This window comes from Netta rufina, assembly GCF_964035555.1.
Source record: "Netta rufina genome assembly, chromosome: 16".
Classification (NCBI taxonomy): Eukaryota; Metazoa; Chordata; class Aves; order Anseriformes; family Anatidae; genus Netta; species Netta rufina.
In genome coordinates this window covers 8,556,086-8,575,175 of record NC_140140.1, presented here as the reverse complement: position 1 = coordinate 8,575,175, position 19,090 = coordinate 8,556,086, and the positions used below count along the sequence as shown (strand labels likewise).

General features: G+C 42.4%; 1 protein-coding gene across 1 annotated transcript; it reads right to left on the bottom strand.

Annotated features, from left to right (window-relative positions):
- Position 1: 1 nt before the first annotated feature.
- Positions 2 to 16,740, bottom strand: BCAS4 (breast carcinoma amplified sequence 4; the record flags this gene model as incomplete). The annotated part of the gene is made up of 5 exons (XM_084296937.1): positions 16,657 to 16,740; positions 9,515 to 9,586; positions 3,320 to 3,421; positions 962 to 1,096; positions 2 to 25 (listed from the first exon to the last, which is right to left on the bottom strand). The coding sequence occupies exons 1-5, from the start codon at positions 16,708 to 16,710 to the stop codon at positions 2 to 4; spliced, it is 387 nt and encodes a 128-aa protein (XP_084153063.1). The 5' UTR covers positions 16,711 to 16,740.
- Between the last annotated feature and the right edge of the window lie 2,350 nt (positions 16,741 to 19,090).

The following is a 19,090-nucleotide window of genomic DNA, read 5'->3' as shown; positions in this document are numbered from 1 at the left end:
ACTACACAATATTTGAGATTTTTCTCTATAAGGACAAAAAAAATATATTAAAAACATTGTATTATCTTTGAGCCCAACTCTAGCCAGCATCTGAGTAACTAGTCTGGCCTTCTCCGTTCTTCTTGGCATCCTGGTTATACAACATTATTTGTATAGGCAGACCAACCTTGCAAAAAAATCCAGCATTGATACTTTTCCCAGACTGGGTATCTGCTGCAGGCTTAACATGTTTGGAAAGTTTTAAGGAACAAAAATAAGCCAATTTAGATAACAAAATTAAGGAAAAGTATGTGTCGTTTAGCCCTTTTGAAAAGCTCCGTTGTCTTCATCATCTACAGCAGAAATTTTAAATTGGCAGAAAACTGTACTCATATCAGGGACATCTTTTCCCATTGCTATGAAAATATTACCAAATTTGGACAAGTTACACTTTTTACTAGGGTTTTCTAAAGATTCACTAGAGTTTGACAGCTAAATTATCCAAAGACCAAATCAGCATGCACCATCTTCTTTCCACACCTCTGCATAATCATTACACTCTGTGAGCAGTTAAGGTTTGTCCTGAACCTGTAGAAATTGAACTTCACTTCTGCAATGGAAGTTTACAGAGGTTGCTCTGACACCAAACAAAAACCTGAATTGGTTCAGCTGTCCCTATTCACTGGTACCTGCATATTATTGCCTATCTGGTTTTATGCATATCAGCATAATACTGCACCGTCTCTGTGAGGAGAAAAAAAAAAGGGGCTGGGGAGTGAGGGGGGATATATGCACTGCTAAATAATTTCATTGAAAGAATCTGTTTAAAAAAAAAAATAAATCCCTTCACAGAAGCAAACCATGGGTATCTCTTTTACACAACTTAAAATTAAAAATCAAATCTCCTGGAAGGCCACATTTGATCTAGAAAAGGTATTTAACATCTTCCCCATCCTCTGAAAGCAGCTTTAAAAATACTCACGTTTTTAAAAGATGGGATAGTTGCACATTGAAACAGTTTGCAAACAGCATTAAGAAAAGTGCCATGGCTCTTCTCTGCTTCAAGTACTTGCTCTTCTAGGAAGGAAACGTGGTGTGCAACCATTTTAACAAATGCCTATGGAGATAGGAGAAACACCTTATGAAAATTAAAAGCACCTGATCTGGATTTCAGCATTACCCTAGATAGAGATCCGAAGTCAAAGAAAAAGCATTAACAAGATATCAGGATGCACTATTGCTAATATAAATATCAAAGGGGCACATATTCAGAAGTAGGCTACAGATACTTATAGCCATCAGAAGAACCACTGTTCATGACCTAAGGCTAGTTTTTTTTTTTTTCCCCTCTTTCTAAGGGCACAGCTTTGCTCCCTCTTCAGCACACAAATTAAGTCCTTCCATAGTGTCTAAAGGGCCGACAACATTTCAGCAGTGAGGTGAAAACTCCTCTGAGCCCACACAGGCACTACAACTTCTGGTGGGAGTGAGAAAGTGGCCACAGTGGTAGGAGGGAGGAGAAAGCAGAGGAAAAGATAATAGCAGGTGCCTTTAGCTAAAAAAAGGTCAGGAATGACTGACCTAAAGCATACATCAGTTCAGTTTCAGCTTAAATTTGAGCCATAAGGGAAAGCCAACTAACTAACTAACTAAATAAATAATTATTTGCTAAGACACAAAACTATAAACAATTTTGATACCCACTATTAATGATTATGCCTTGGGTTTTTTTTTTTGAGAGAGAGGTTGATCACTGCCCATTTTAGGGATAAGGTAAGGTTGAGCAGGTAAATTAGTTGTTCCAAACATACCAGTGACAACATCAAAGTTAAAACCCAGCAGAATTTCATTCCATTTACCCATTACACAACAGTCCCTCCCTTTTCTACTCTTGGGGGTACAAGTCATTTTCTACCTTGAAAATCCCTATGGATGCTAAGCTTTAAATTTAAAAGTTCTAATTAAGACATTAACTACTGCTCAAATTGCCAATTTAATCTTGTGTTCTCAGATTACTGCCATTACAGCTGGTAAAGTCAGGGAGAAAAACTGATTTCTAATCAATGTAGGTATTAGCCTAGTCTGATAACACAGAACGTCTATCAACAAAAGTTTGCTGCATTTTTCAAGGGCAACCTGTAGCCTATCATAAAGACGGGCTGTCTTCATAGTCCAAATTATTATCTTCCTACAGCTGTATTAAGGGAACTGGGTAAGGGGGCAGAAAAGGTGTTTTTCCCCTCTTTGTATTAGAGGGGGGGAAAAAAAGGAGCTCTGTTGCTTGCCATACTTTTGGGATAATTAATTGCTTAGTTTTTATTTTCTTCTTCTGTTCAAAGACCCAGCTTAAGTATACATTCAGGTATAGCCAAATTGTCAAGTGTGCTATTTCTTAGACGAGGGTAACTCAGTTCTGAAAATCAGACAGGTTTCAGTTGACTCCCACTTTTGTTCTAAAATGCCTTGCCTCAGTTTTCTGTGGCAATCTTTCTCCTGGTGCTGTCCATAAAATACAAAGTGTTTTGATAAATCTGTTATCAAATATAAGTGTAAAAAGGCAAACTACAAAAAAAAAATAAATTAAATTGCATTTAACAAAACTTGCTGAAAGCAAAGTCAATTGCCCTGTCTCTCCCACAGCTGTATACCTCATCAGAGAATATTACCACTTTGTACAGGGGTAGAGCTTGAAGCTTAAGAACTGCCTATCTGGAATTAATGCCACAAACACTCAGTTTATTTCACTTCTAAGTCAGTTAAAAGTGATTTTAAGCATTACACAATTTATCTCATCATGTTTTAATTATATTCTTCCTAGAGGCAAACTCGCCCTCGGTTGACACAAATTTTAACATACTGCTTACTAAATATGGTGAGGGCATCTTACTGAGTCATACTGGCTTCCCTCAGTCAGGATACAATAAACACCAAAATACACGGCAGAAGATGGGGGCTCAGAGATCTCCCTGCAACTACATAAAGCTATCATGAACAGCTTGAGTATGTTCAGCACTGGATGCAAGACTTTATTTTTTTTTTTAATTTATAAGTGGTTTCACAGACACTCCTTTGAGTCACAAAACAAATTAACATTACTAGCATTATTATTAACATCAAAAACATAACTAGTGCTTTTAATCCAGCATTAGGAATTGTAGAATCCGCAGCAATAAATTACTCTGTGATCTTCCAAAACCATAAACAATTGCATGGGCTGGACCACAGGTAAGAATCACATTGACTGAAAAACAAACATGAGTGCTTCATGCAAATACCTAGACAGTTAACCTATAAAACACTTAAAAAGAAGGATGTAAACTTTCCAATACAATTAACAAACCTCCAATTTATCAATTTTGGCATAGACGTGGTTCATTTCCAGCACCTTGTCTTTAATGAGTGGAATGGTCTCTTCCAGGATCTCTGATGTATCGCTTCTAATCTGCATTGAAGAAAGAATATCACATGAGAATGAGCTTTGATGATAAATTCTTTACTATTTTTTTCATGTTAATATTTCAAAGTACTTCTACTCTGAAACGATATCATAAGGGCCCTTTGGTAAGTATGCTGTTAAGCAAAGATTGGGAAAAACACATTTTCTCAAGTAATCAGAGACAACAAAACAACCCATAGCAGCTGACAGGGCTCTGACCTCAAAACCAGCCTTCCTCTTCTCCCCAGATTTCCACGCTACTCCTCCCAAGACACTTCTCACTTTCCATTATGAAATGCCGCAGACATGAGGGGTAATGAAGGATTTAAAATGAAAATCAATAGTTTTTGAAAAGGATTTGAGTTAGCCTGTGGCAAATTATCCTCATTCAGGGGTAGCGGGAGGTCACTCTTGGCTATCAACTGGTGCTAAAAGACCATTTACACCTAAATAGTACAATTCAATTTGCAATGCAGTCTGATACTAACACCAAAACAGAGAAAAAGCTTGGTCAGATCTTTGATTACACCACTTGTAGCATCTAGTCTCCAACGGGGGCTCAGGACAGCGGGAATCTTCATGCAAAGTTCTAGTGTAAGCACCTCAGAGAAAGTTTCTGCTCCCAGCACCTGTCAGCTTCCACAACTCTAAGTGCCCTAATGCAGGAATTTTGTTTGGTTGCTAGTAGAACTAAGGTTGCTTGTGACCTCGATATGACAGCCTGAATTTTATTTGAAATTCTGTTAATGTTTGTGTTAGCAAGAATTACCTGATTCCCTACATAAACAACAGAGTGTTTTGTTAGGTGGCAGTAAGACGCACCTCCAGTCAGAGGGCTACAGCTAACAACGTACAAAAAAAAAAAAAAAGATGGATAGGCCAAGAGCTGGGCTATGCTTTATAAGTTTTACTAAGTACTTAGAAATTTTATTGATGATACGACTCTCTTTTTTTTTTCTTTTTAAAAGAAGTAGTGTTTTTAAAGGCTTAGAATGGACGAAGCTAGATACGTATAAAATGACTCCTAGTAAGATTTTATAGCATTTTTATTACCAGCATGAGTAAATGCAGATCAAGTGCTTAATAGTGCTATAAACATTCTGAGATATGAGATCAAACAGACATATCAAAATAGTACTGGCTTTCTACTGTAAACAAACCAACAGTGTCTCCTGTGTTACTGGTCGTAGCACTACATCCACCCGGCGGTGAAGCAACTGTAGACACAGCCACACGCTGTTATCTTTCCACTATGTGCTTTATATCCAACAGAAAACAAGCACAGACAGATGGGCCACATCCCTGTAAATGGAGTCAGACTTATAATAAAAATGCAAAAAGAACAGAAAATGAAGGAGCTAAAGCAGATGAATTCCAGAGTTGTCCTATTGAATTTTTTTGGGGGGTCGATATTGGATGGGGGCATGCCAAGCCCAAACCTTTATAATAAAGGAGAAGTGAAAAACAAATTGGTGATCTGAGGTGAGGTTCACACTCAGGTAACTTACATCAGAGTATACTTTGAGCCTGTAATTCCCAAAGATAAGGTAACAGACTAAGAAACTTGTTCACTAATATTCCTCTCAGAAAGAACTACAGCAAAGCCACTCTTACAGCTAAATGCTAGATAGCTTCTGTAAATATAACCACAGTTTGGGATATAGCCAGAAAAAGAGAGATGTTGTACAGACCCAGTACAAAAACTATCAACATAACAAGGTCATAGCAGACACGGAACAAATCTAAACCATATTTATTTGAGGGTAAAAGCAAACAAGCAATACAAGATAGAGGAGAGTTGCTTTTCCAGCAAGCAGGCTGTGATGGAAGGGAATGACATGCAAATATGATTCAAGAAGAGTCATTCTGCAGCAGTCTGCAGAACCACAGCGACAGAGGAGTTCAAGAGGAGCCAGCACACGACAAAGGGAAATGATTCTCTTGGTACAGCAACCTCTCACAAGCCAGGGAAAACAGGACTGGTATGAAACCCCACGTTATAAAACAAGATTTATTTTCCGTTGTGCAATTATTTTACTTCATTTACTGAAGACTTATCTGAGTGCTCAGCACAAGCACCAGAACACAGCAGTCCTTGGGGGAAAATAAGAACAAAACTAAACTCTTCTCTTACTGGGTTTTACTATGCTAATTTGAGGAGCGAGTGAAGGGAAGGGAGGTTTGACTGGACTTTGTCTTCTAATAGTTCAAGTCAGCAAGACAAAGCCCAAGGAGGCAGCAAAAGTCACTTAGCAGACAGCACAACCAGAGTATGAATGATGAATTAGGACACACACCAGGAACAGCACATTGCATGTAGGGCAGTGAGACCCAATTCCTGCATACACTGCAGTTCAAGCTGCACCAGTTAAACAAGCATGCATCCTTGGTATTTTGTCAAAAAAAAAGAAAAAAAAAGAAAAAAAAAGAAAAAAAGCTGGAGCCACAAGTAAAAGTAAAATATAGTGTGCAAATTCTTGTTGTCTCAGGGGTTTATTTGAAAGGCTCTCTGTTTTCTTTATATGTTAACACAAAGTAACATCAAAGAACCACCAGCAAAAGTAGCAGTGGTAAACTGAACGGCTCAGTGGTGAGAAAAGGGAAACCTGAGGTTGGCATGTTCCTAAGAAGTTAGCAAACCCCAGCCACAGCAAACCAAACATAACCTCTTCCCCTCCTTTCCCCAGTGACGAAACCAGGATTCACACCTAGGGTCTCAGGGAGGAGGTTCCCAAACTGTAAGTCCGTGAGACAACGATAAGCAGTTAGCAGCTGGTCTGTGGAACCACTGCAAATCAAGATTTACATACACATTATTTCCCCGGGTTGAGTTCTGCAAGAAGGTTCAGTGGTTTGAGAACCACTAACCTGTGGTTTTATAAACTGGTGGGTACACTGAAGAATCAACATACGTATTTTAAAAAAAGCAGAGTATCAAATATAGAGATTTTATATACATCCCCTACATCCTCTTCAAGGATCTGAAGCCAAAGAAATGGAAGTATTGAATTTGTACCTAAATCAGGCGTGCATCTCTGAATAGCTATCATTTTCAATCAGGTTTTAAGATACACAAGAAGCACACAGAATTATATCCAAAAGATACAAAAATGACTCTGAAAACAATGTGAGAACAGCATATGTAAGAGTCTGGTTATTACAGTGAAGTTTTTTGCCTTTGTGTCACTGGTTCAAACTGTAGCTCAGTTAAAATCACAAGTTGATAATTACACTTAAGGAGCTGTGAAGCCACTTAAAAGACATTGATTAAACTTTGTTGAAGTCCATGCCCTAAGGAAGGCAAAATGTTAAGTACCTGACACTAACATGCTTCTGGCACAATCTTTTCATTGCAAGATGCTCCTTCCATGACAAGTGTGAGGTATGGGACAAGTGTTCAGGCTGGGAGAGGAATGGTTGGAAAGCTGCCAGGCAGAGAAGGACCTGGGAGTGATGGTGGATAGTCGGCTGAATATGAGCCAGCAGTGTGCTCAGGTGGCCAAGAAGGCCAACGGCATCCTGGCTTGTATCAGGAACAGTGTGACCAGCAGGGCTAGGGAGGTGATCGTCCCCCTGTACTCGGCTCTGGTGAGGCCGCACCTCGAGTACTGTGTTCAGTTTTGGGCCCCTCGCTACAAGAAGGACATGGAGGTGCTTGAGCGGGTGCAGAGAAGGGCGACGAAGCTGGTGAGGGGCCTGGAGAACAAGTCCTACGAGGAGCGGCTGAGGGAGCTGGGCTTGTTCAGCCTGGAGAAGAGGAGGCTCAGGGGTGACCTTATCGCTCTTTTTAGGTACCTCAAGGGAGGCTGTAGCGAGGTGGGGGTTGGTCTGTTCTCCCACGTGCCTGGTGACAGGACGAGGGGGAATGGGCTTAAGTTGAGCCAGGGGAGTTTTAGGTTAGATGTTAGGAAGAACTTCTTCACTGAAAGGGTTGTGAGGCACTGGAACGGGCTGCCCAGGGAAGTGGTGGAGTCACCATCCCTGAAAGTCTTCAAAAGACGTTTAGATGTAGAGCTTAGGGATATGGTTTAGTGGGGACTGTTAGCGTTAGGTTGGAGGTTGGACTCGATGACCTTGACGTCTCTTCCAACCTAGAAATTCTGTGTGATTCTGTGTGATTCTGTGTATAGTGGGCTGCATTTAGTGTCACTGTAACTTACCTACTGTACAGGTGTCTATTTTAAGTGCTGTGCCTAGCCAGTTATAACAGCGTGACTCTGGAACTAGCACGTTGTCCTCCTAGCACTGAAGACCCAGTTTTTCCCCGTTCTAATATTCAAACCTATGCATCAAGAGTACTTTTAAGTGAAAAGCAGCAGCACACTCAAGGGAGAAAAGCCAAACCGCCGAACGTGAATACTTTACTGAATGCCCAAGTGAAATAAGCAAGATTCCCCTTGTCTTTTGTTGGCATAGACAAAAGACCAAATTATTGCTACGCACAGCAGTTGGAATCAATTCAAGCACTACATTATATTTATCAGATTCCCAGATACCACTTGATGTGCTGCTGAAAGGAACCTGACATTAGAGGTACTGGATTGAAAGGAACAAAATCAGCACGCTAGCTCTGGTGCTTTGATGTTCCCAGATAAGGTCAATAATCTGCATACTAGATAATTATTCACAGCCTGTAGGTCGTGGAAAAAAATATTTTAATGGGCAAAGCAAAGATAGTGTACTGAAACTAGGTTAGTGTTTTCTGTAGAAAAGGTTGGCAAGAGAAGAAGTCTCATAGGAGGTTTACAAGCTCACTGGATCCATGTGAACAAGCTAACCTTCTCCCATATATTGGAGCCAACAATGTAAGGTACATGCCTGATTGATGAGAAAAAGCATAAGGTATATATAAGTCTAAGGTCCCACACAGAAAAAATGAATGAATGAACTTAATAGTAAATCAGGCAGAATACGATCATCAGTGAAGAGCTATTGATTCAAACCTCCTGGTTTGAACAGCTGATGTTACATCACTGAAGCAGTCATCACCTTGCAGGAATGAAGTCAAAAGATTTGGGGCCAATTCCTTCTATTCTACGTTTTGCAGAAACTAAACGTGCCACACTAGAGAATCTAAAGCTGACAAATACAAGCCAAGATGTATCAAAAAATAGACTGCATGCTCTGAGGTTCACATGCTCCTTTACAGCTATTTTTGTAAAAGCTGAATGGAAAAAGAAGCGCTTTAAACAGCCACTAATACTGAACTATTCTTTCAAGGCAGCTATTTCTCCTTTTAAGTCCTCTACTAATCATGTGAGACTGATAAGCTAAGCTTTTGTTTCTTTCCACACTATGTCACTTCCTTCTGGAAGCAATGATGCCTCCCTTCCCTAAGCAAAAAATGCCCCACACGCAATAGAGATGTTGGCTGGTCACTTCTTGCTGTTTGAGGTGCATTCAATATTTTATTGCAATTAGTAGTTGTTGCAGTTGATGATGATGACATACAGACACAAGATGCTTGAAGACAGAGAAGAAAAACATTGTGGTGAGTGATAACACACCTGCATACGGCTTGCCTATCAATGAATTTAGGAGAGAGCCCCTCTAGGTAAACTTGGTGCATGCTAGCTAAACCAGCATTCTATGAAGCACTCAGGAAGGATTAAAATGCAGTGCCATTTCACCTAATTTTATATTTTTTTTTAGCTTAAGGAAGAGAAAGAAAAGTCAGCTGCAAAACCAACATCCATTCTTTGCATATCAACCCCAAAACCCAAGCTGCCTTCAGACAGCATGGCCTTATGCAGAAAGCCTGACGGAAGCTAAGGAGCAACGCACACCTCTTACTCTAGAGAGCTTATCACAGGCGATCAGGCAGTGCCGATGGCCAGCACAATCGGTGAGCTGCGGATGGAGCCCCGGCCACCAGCCCCAGCCCCAGCGGTAATGCGGCGGGGAGGGGCGTGGCCTGGCAGGACTGATGGGCGTGGCCTGCTGTGCGAGGGGCGTGGCCTGGCGGCCGCGCTTACCGCAGCGCCACCTGGTGGGCGACAAGATGGCGGCGGCGCTGTCAAGATGGCGGCCCCGCGGGGCCCGCGCCGACATGGCCTCCGGTGCGCGACACGACACGACATGACACGACACGACACCTACCGCCTCCGTCAGCCCGCAGAAGGCCTCCAGCTGGCCCAGCAGCTCCTCCACGGCCTCCTCCAGCGCTGCCACCTGCGGGGAGAAGAACACAGACGGCCCCGCTCGTGTCAGCAGGGGGGTCCCGTGCCCGTTGGGAGGGGGCAGGGTTTATTCTGCATTTATTCTGCATTTATTCTACAGCTCGCATTGGGCGTGAGCTTCAAAAAGTGATTTATAAAGTCAATGTGAACGCTGGCAGGGAGGAGGGCGCAGAACGGAACCGCACAGGTTCTGCCGAAAGCCAAGGGCCTGAGCACACCCCCAGCTGTGGGGGACAGAAGCCAACAGACTTGCTTTCCCTCCGCTAAACGGGGAACACGCCTTCTGTTCTGAGCATACTTCAGAAAACATTAAACTTTCAAAGTGCATGCAAAACGAGATGGAAATCTGGAAAATGAAGACCACTCCAAATCCTGGACTTCCACTGTAATTTAAATAATTTTAAAATATTGAATCTATTCTCTTGTCCTAGTAACATCTCATATTCTACAAAATAAAAATAACCTGAAGAAAACTTGATTCAAAACAACAAGAGCACAGGGAAACTATCCCGTTTGTTGGAGCTGGTTTGCTCATGTGGTTGTTGTAAAAGTAGAACAGCAAGGGTTGCCTCAGCAGACCTCTTTATCATTTCTCTTCTGGGTTGTAATGAATTATCTAGTTCCTAAATAAAGTTTATTATCCCTTCATCTGGTAATAAATTAGGAAACATGAGTGGCCTCTCAGATTCAAAGTGCAGCTATCAATCTAACAGTCAAGTGAACTCCCAAGATTTTTTATTGCCGCTCCTAGAAATGCCCAGGGACCTTCGAAAATAGGTGAGGTCTCCCCTGCATGAAACAACAGGAGAAAGGGAGTTGCTGTTGTGTACAGGCATCAGAGAGGAGAAGGGTGTAGGAAAAAGAGTAAGACAAACGCACTTTGTCAGCAGTGGGTAGAATGGAAAACACCTGGCTCCAAATGTATTTTAGTGTTACAGCAACTCAGACTTGATTCAGGTGGAAGCAAATGGTAAGGCTGATGTATATGTGAGGTCACCCAAAAGACTCTGCTTCGTGTAGACTGAAGCCAGTCACTGGCGTGCAACTTCTCTCTTACCTCACAAAACCTATTCCACATCAATAGAGGAATCGTTCTCTATAGAGCCTACATCATCTGTCCAGCATGAAGGTGGTGTTCTTATATGTCTGGAGACCTATTTGCAGCCAACTTTTGCAGCAGAAAAGGTTTGGGGGAACAGTTTCAGGTGTGAAGGTATCCCAGGAGGTAGCTTCTGCACTGACACTAGGATGGTGATAAGGAAGGGTAAAGAGTCTGCAAATCACACGAGCTGGGGCAGGGCTCAGCTCCTAACATCCTTGTGCCTTCAGGGAGGGAGAGCCAGGCAACGTTCACAGCCTCAGTAAACAAATGAGAGCCCTGATACTGTGCTCAAATGGGTTCAGCAATAGCCAATTTAATGTAATAAATTCCTGCTTATCTGTGGAATGCCAGTATAGATTTCAGCCTAACAGAAGATAAACATGCAGGTGCACAGAGAACTTGCAGAACTGAAAGAGAATTGAAGTGTGCTGAAAATTTTGAAGTAATTCATGCAAAAGATGTGCAAATGTGAAACACCCATCTTCAATATATATCAAATGTTTCTGCCATCATTCTCAGTTTTTTCTACAGAAAGGTATTTACTCATTATCAACTTGAGAATACCCAGATAATGTTCGTATACAGTGACAGTGGGATAGGCTAGAGGCTGGGATGTACAGCTCTAGGGTAGCTTCCTTGGTTAGCAGAAGAGAAGATAGCTTGGTTTTAATGCAGGGGCAGTCAGATCTATGAACACTGGAGTTGCATTCAAGACAGTGATTCAAAAACTAAGAGGACAAGTTATGATGTCACAAAGAGGAAGAAAAAGGTGACAGGAAAGCCTTAAGCACATGGAAAAAACGCTGCCTGTTTTTGTGAGGGCAAACACAGATGTGTATATAAAGGACAGGCTGAGGATATGTACCTATTGAGCAGAATGCAGACAGGAGCTCTGGCCATGGTCCAAGTAGCAGGAACGTGACCCAACTTGGCCCAAAAGCTGTGCAACTATCTTAGACCAGCATTAAGCTAAGCTTGCGTGTATTGTCTCAGAAACTCTTAGAAGCTGTTTTGTGTTGGCTTAGTGACCACACCTGGTGGCCTGTTGAGGTTTTTTCCTGAGCTGCCTGTGTCTCGTGTGAACTCTATGTGAAATCGCCATGGTGGTATAAGCTATCAAACTACATTCACAATGTAATGTCACTTATACAAGATTTAAAGCCTATGCAGAAAAGTTTCCCAAGTTTTATGTACACATCTGGACAGAAGAAACCTCAAGACACATTACACTCCACAGGTTTATCAGAAGAGATCCATGGATGCTGTAAATCAATGCATACATTTCAGTAGTGCTAACATGAGTTTACATCCCCTAACAGTCTGTTCTGTGTCTGTCTGAAGTAAAGATTTCTGTGTGGAAAAGCTGTTTTCCTTCTGCTGCTCCTTTGCATGCTTAAATAAAGGACCAGAATTTCCACATCTAATTTCTCCTCAAAAAGAAAGCGCACCACCCCACTACACACAGACTAGCTCTGGAAAGATCACTGCTAAACAGCAGAAATATGCATTCTTTTCACATAAGAAAGAGTTCTCACTGACTTTATGTTGCTGAAAGACACATTTAGTTCATGGAAAAAAACTGGAAGCTTTGCGTCTGAAAGTCTGATTTCTTGAAGTCTTCATAAGGCAGAGAAACAAATTGGTAGCGTTTTTGTTAAGTGTATTTTACAGCAGAGCAATCGCAGTGGGTGGTGCGTGCATCAGATGGCCTACAGAACAACTCTATCAAACTCACACATTTCTTGGCAAGTCTTTGCAGTCAGCTTCACAGGCCTGAAGCCACTCACACCGCCACATGTTCAGGGCTAGCACAGTTGGCTTAAAGAGATAGGCCAGAGCCGATACCAGACTTACAGCTTTGAAAAGGCTGTCCAATGGTAGCTATCATGAACTGCATAACTGCAAAGCAAGTGGAAATTCCACTGATTTAGTAGGGGATGCATTAAAGAAACATCCACGTAAAGAAGTTGCACTGGCTGTATGGGCTACTGTCCTGCTCTGCCTAAACGTGCAGACCCACTTCAGGTCAGGTAGGTAGCTTGCTGTTACTAGCTAAATATCCACCATGAGCACCTTGCGTTTGTAATGTGCATAAAGATTCAAACAGCGGAATAGCATGTGTTTAAGGGCAGAAGCAAAGTTTATTGACACCACCAAGAATAAGATTGAGCCAATTCCAAACAGATTCACAGTCCTTAATCTTCACTCTAAGTGTTACACAGCCTGAAACATAACAGAAGACAACAATAATACAAAACAATAGAAAATAGATGCAAACAAACCTTAACACTATTTCTTCAAGGCATGCTACTACAAGACCACAGTAGGCAAGAAAAAAAAAGCCACAATTATATGTCAAAAAAAAAAAAAACTTGGCCCCAAATAATTAGCAGTTACTTATCAATTGCAAGAGAGGAAAACAACATTATTAGGGGCTCAGAACATTTATGACACCTTCAGAAATGGTTAAAAGGGACCTGCTGCAAATCAGTGTAAACAACACATTTACAATTATCTTTAATTAGGTGCTTACTAAGCAGACCATAGGAGTTCCTTGCAGGTGATTCTAGGAATTATTGTATATTTATCACTAAGATCTGAAATAAAGCCCATTAAATAAATTTCAAAGTTATGATGAAAACATGGGGTGCCAAGTCCTCCTTAGTTAAGACAATAATTTCACAATCACTTTAAAAATTATATAAGCTGACATCGATGATAAAAATAGTCTATCCTCTTCCATCACTCACTTATGCCCCTAAAGTCAACACTTTCCATGCGAGAGGAGAAACATTCTCAGCAGAATGAATCAGAAAGCTATTCTGGGTTGAAAATTAACCATTAATTTCTTTGCCAAATCACGTTAACTCAGATCAGTTCAACTCAATTCATAACAGAGCCACACCAAGGCTAGTACTGACAAAGAAAATAGGTAGTGAGGGGAGCAGTGACATTTGAACGTATCCCAAAACCTTAGCCAAAGGCACAACAGCACCACTTCCAGATGGCATTTTAATGTTCCCTTCTATCCACTGTTGATTCTCCTGTTTATTCATGGAAAGAAAACAAAAAAAAAATAATTAAAACCATGACTTTTTTTTGTAACTTAAGAGGGGAAAAACATGCAGTCTAGCTTTGAGGTTAGCTTTCTTTTCAGACTTTCTTTTATGTATTATATACTGTACCCATAGTAAAATCTGCTCCTCACCACTTCCCTTTGCTGTTGAGGAACAAAGGCATGTAATCTCTTTCCCTATCTTATCTAGGGCTTGGAATAGAGACACTTATGTAACTCCCCCCACTGCTACTTTCACTTCACCTCAACCTGAGTATTATGCTCCCATGCACCCTTGAAACTATTTATTTGCTTTGCCCCAGGATACATGTATTTATTTTTTCATTTCTAGATTGTTCCTTTATACAAACATTTGGGTCAGGTATTGTATACCATCAATCCTTCATTCCTGTGATATGTGAATATAACATTGTAACTTATTCATTATAGAACATTTAAAAAGAATCAGCATTAAATATCTTCTACAAAGTTTTCCAAAAAAGTCTTCCACTTTCAATCACAATGTTAAGCTGCCTTTGTCAGAACTTGAAGTGCTCTCCTAGCATGTCATTAAGATGAAAAGGTAGGCACAGAAAACTAAAAATAGCCAAGCCAGAGAATCACACTGCTCTTTATAGCATCACAAACTCAACCAGGAAGGTACGTTTCAATATTGCCGAAAGTTACCAGGTTCTTCAGTACGATATCCTCCTATGCCAACTTCAGAACACTGAAAAAACAATCAATGCATAAAAGGAAAACAAGAATAGCAGAATGGCAAGTGCATTTCAGGACTGAAACTATAAGTCTTTCACAACAATTTGCAGGGTATCTTCATATCAGGTAGGATAATATGCCATGCAGCAGTCTTGAAAGCCTTCATTTACTCAAATCTTCCACTGGAGTCCACAAATACCTTATTTTGAATTCCATCATTATCATAGTTTTATTTGCTACAACTGTTACACAAAATTTAAAAATCATAATGAAAACTAGGAATTATATACTAGAGGTAATTTCTAATTACAAAATAAAAATAATAAAAAGCTAAACTACGGCAACTCTCTATGAAAAGGAACCGACAGCCTTCATTGTGATTTCAGCAATACTGTTTGTGATACACAATAAAGCTGAGCTAGCACGACAAGGCCCACAGGAAGAAACACTTAAGAACATGCCACGAAAGCTATGATTAATCCCTGCGTAGGAAAATACCTTAATTATATCACTGCTCTGAACAAACTACCAATATGTGCAAGGATCAAGAAAGATCAGCATTAAAACGAGTGCTTAATAGCAGCAGAAGATGCCTGAAGGAAACAGAATGACTTGCAAGTAGCAAAGAGCACAGGTAGTTTTTGTGTTCCCTGAACGAACTAACAACTTGGCACTCAGTTACAAAAACACACTATCTGCCATACAACTCTATACACGAAGCTTGTTTTTATTAATTGGCAGGTCCTCTTTATTTAACACCAGCTTGAGTGGTACTTGAAAAAAACAAAAACAAAATCCAAACAGCTGACATGAACTAATACTTCAGTGAAACTTCTTCCCTACTCAGCAGTTCACTCTGCAATGTCATCTTAACCAAGCAGGGAAATTCGCTTTTGTAATTGTTAATAACGTTAGCAGTACTTCTTTACAGCCTACTATAGATGCCTGGACGACTACTGGAGTGGATCTGAATCCAGATGTAAGACAAAAGCTGTCAGTGGTTTAACCCCATGAAAATTATGTGGATATCATAGACTAAGCATTATATCACCTCCCTGAAAATACTGAACATAAAAAACAGAACAGTGATTCCAAAATTTGTATGTAACTGGTCTGATTTATTGCAAAGCGCATATAGCCACATTTGGAAAAATGAAATTGATGGAGTAACGATGTAAAGGCAGAGAAATGTGGAAAATACTCAGGACAGTGAAACTGAGGAAAAAATTTCCCTTTTTTTTTTTTTTCCCTGGAGACAAATATAAAACCCAAAGTGAAGGAAAGGGAGAAAAAAAGCTGTTTTGAAGACAGTAATTTTAGTGTTTTTTCTCCTTACAAGAGAAAATTGTAAACTAACGTGCCCGAAGAGAATGTCACCTCACAGCATCTCCAGACTCACGTGAGATAGGAGCTTCCTGCAGGTCAGAAAGGGAGATACTTGCAAATGCTCTCTATTTTCTGTTTTCATAGATTTCCTCTCTTTTCTAGGGGAACATGACCTACCAAGTGCAATTTCAGAACCTTCCTCTCTTTGGGATCTGAAATGCTCCCTGCCCTTACCAGCACGGTGAGGGTGCTGTGAGCGATCACCACTGTCACCACCCCGACGGAGCTACGCAGCTACACCGTGTCCCAGAGGGGACCACCCGCACCTAAGCTCTTCAAGCTAAGCATCCTTCCACTCCATCACAGCAGCGCTCTGATCCCGACCTTAGCCGCCAGAGGACTCGGTTTCCACAAAAACAAATGACAGAGTAGCAGCCACATCCATCTGCGTTCAAAAACAAACAAACAAAAAGCATGAAAATCACTTATTCTGCTCTTCAGGAGCCCAGCTGCTGCTCAACTTGCCCCAGCACCGCATCCCCGACACAGGAGACCCCTGACAACCAGGCCCTCCTTCAGCAAACACTCCCTGTCTCCAAAAACCACGAAACCACACCAAAACCCTCCAAAGCCCCCAACCAAAAGCACGAAGGGCACAAAGGCGCCGGAGCAGCAGCAGGGAGCCGGCAGCCCCTCAGAGGGGGGCTCGGTGCCGACTCCCGCAGCCCGGAGGCGCCGCGGGAGCTCCCTCAGAGGGCAGCCGGGGCCGGGCGAGCGCTCCCGCCTCACCTCATCCCGGCACCCGGAGCCCCCCGACCACCACCACCACAACCACCGCCAGCCCCCACCTCCCCCTTCCTACCTCGCTGTCCTCAGCCCCCGCCCGGGGCTCCGGCGGTGTCCCCGGCCGCAGCATCACCTCGCCGGGCCCCGGCCGAGCAGCCGGCGGCCCCCGCTCCGCCCCCGGCCGCCGCTCCGCCTCACGGCCCCCGGCTGGGCCTGCCCGCTCCTCGCCTCCCCTCAGCGGGCCGCGCGCGCCACCCAGCGGCGGCGGGCGGGAGCGCGCAGCGGGTAGGAGGGGGGGGGACACCCGCCCAGCGCCCCCCCCCGGGGGCTCTCTGAGGAGAGGGGCCTCAGGGCTGGTTTAAAGGGCTTGGTTACTGCCGTGCCGCTTCGGTCACGGAGCAGCGCTTCGTCAGGCACAGCTTCCCCCTGCCACACTTAAAAAACAAATTTCTTTTTCTAGTGATGTGCTTCCACAAGCCCGCACTGCAGGCTAGAGGGGAGGTTAGATACTCAGAGATCAGGTGCTGGACTCAGTGCTGCCTTTTGACTCACTTGGATATTAAAGGCGGCTGCAGCTGGCAGCGCAGCTTTTAAGTGCTCGTAATTGCTCTGTGCCATGCGCTTCCCTGCGTGCAAATGAGAATTTAAACAGCCTGCAGACCGGTTTCTGTGAGGCAGAGCAGAGCCCAGACCCTGACCCCACACCCAAGCTGCCGAAAGCTCCTGGCACCCTCCCCACAGGCAGAGCTGCAGGAGGCACGCTGTGGAAGCTTCTGCAACCTTCCGGATTGTTCTGCGTTAGGCTCCTTTACAGTCCAATCTGAAACCAAAGCAGCATTTTAGACAAAGACAGATGATCAAGATGGCAGATCGAACAGAGACAGAAAGGGCCATCTGTTCATGGTAGCTGTTCTTCCTGCCCTACCTGCTGAGTAATGTGCCTCAAGGAGCACTGCCTGGAGCAGGGAGAGTGCTCGCTGAGAAATCCTCTCAGCTGCAAGGGGTCAGCAGCAGCCCGCCCTCGAAAGGTGCCTGGGCCACGCAGCCTGTATGGGGCATTTATACTAGGGTCAAAGGGACTCTGTGGCAGCAGGGACAAAGCAGCATGCAGGAGTTCACACTGACTGGCTTGCGATGTCTAACTGGAGTCCATCTGCAGACAGCCACAGCCCAGGGAGAGGAAAATCTGTTAGACGCTGTGGAGAGCAAACCTGAGCAAAGCCAGATAAAATGTCATCCACTTCCCTGAAGAAACTAGAGCACTAACCAGACACCAGAGCACTAGTCTCATTGTGAATTACTATTAAAAATATTATATAAATACTAAATACTGTAAGAATACTATATAAAACTACTTTTCAGTGCTTGCAGAGCCAAAGACTACAACAGGCCTGCACTGTCATCCAAAGCTTTTCTTGGCTTTGGGCAACACCATATTATTGCTGAATAATGGAGGAAATTTAAATTCACTTCAGCATTCATAAAGAAATGCCAGATTTATAGCCTGTGGTTTGCTGTGAAGATCAAAGAAATCAGGCTTGAAGAGGTACTTGAAGAAACAGAAAAAAGAGCTACCAGTTTGCAGGGTTTCTCCACAACATCATTTTTTGAGTAGGAACAGCCCCATTGATTTGAATCTACCCTATGTCATTCCTGACAATAGCACCAGACAGACCCTTCTATGCTTCACTTGCGACTTAAAAAGCACTTATCTGAAAAATCGTAAGGTATTTGCAGAACCTGATCTTCCACTGACCAGCACTGCATAGAGAGAAAACACATTGCATCTCTGGGTGTAAATCTCCAAACACTCTTTGTTTCCTTTGTTTCAATTGTGAACTCCCCAGGTCTGGGCAGACTTCTTGCTATGTATTTGCACTCCTTAACAACACAGTCCTGTTCTCTGCTCAGCCACTCCTTTACCATTTATGCTGTAGTCCCCAGGGGTCTGTACTGTGTATGTTTGAAAGGTGCACTAGATTAAACTCCAGTGTGATCTGGAAAGCATACTTGGGAAGCTTTAAGACCAGAATGAAATAGTTCTGGCTTCTGTTGTACATCACAGATTAACTGTTACGAAACTAAGTTATCTCAAATAGGAGAAAGCATGTGAAGTGGTATGTTTAGAACCAGAGTCATGGGAGTGTCAAGAAAAGACTTAACAAGATCTGCTAGACTAGAAATATTCCCATATTAGAAAAAGCCCACTGCTGCAGTTATGTAATAATACTGAACACGCATTTACAATAGGAAGCCTTTACAAGTAAAGTTCTGCTATAACTGTTATAGTTCTTACATCAGTTGCTTCCTTTACTGCACTTAGCAGTTCTGGATTTAAGTTTAAACACACAGCTAGTCAACACTTATTTTAGATGCCCGGAAAAGAATACCACTAAATTAGATTCCTCCTGATTATCCTATATGAACTGTATCGTCCACATGAGCTTTAGCAGTGTCACTACGACACTGCTAAATCTCTCAAGAAAACAGTACTAAAAAGAACAAGATAG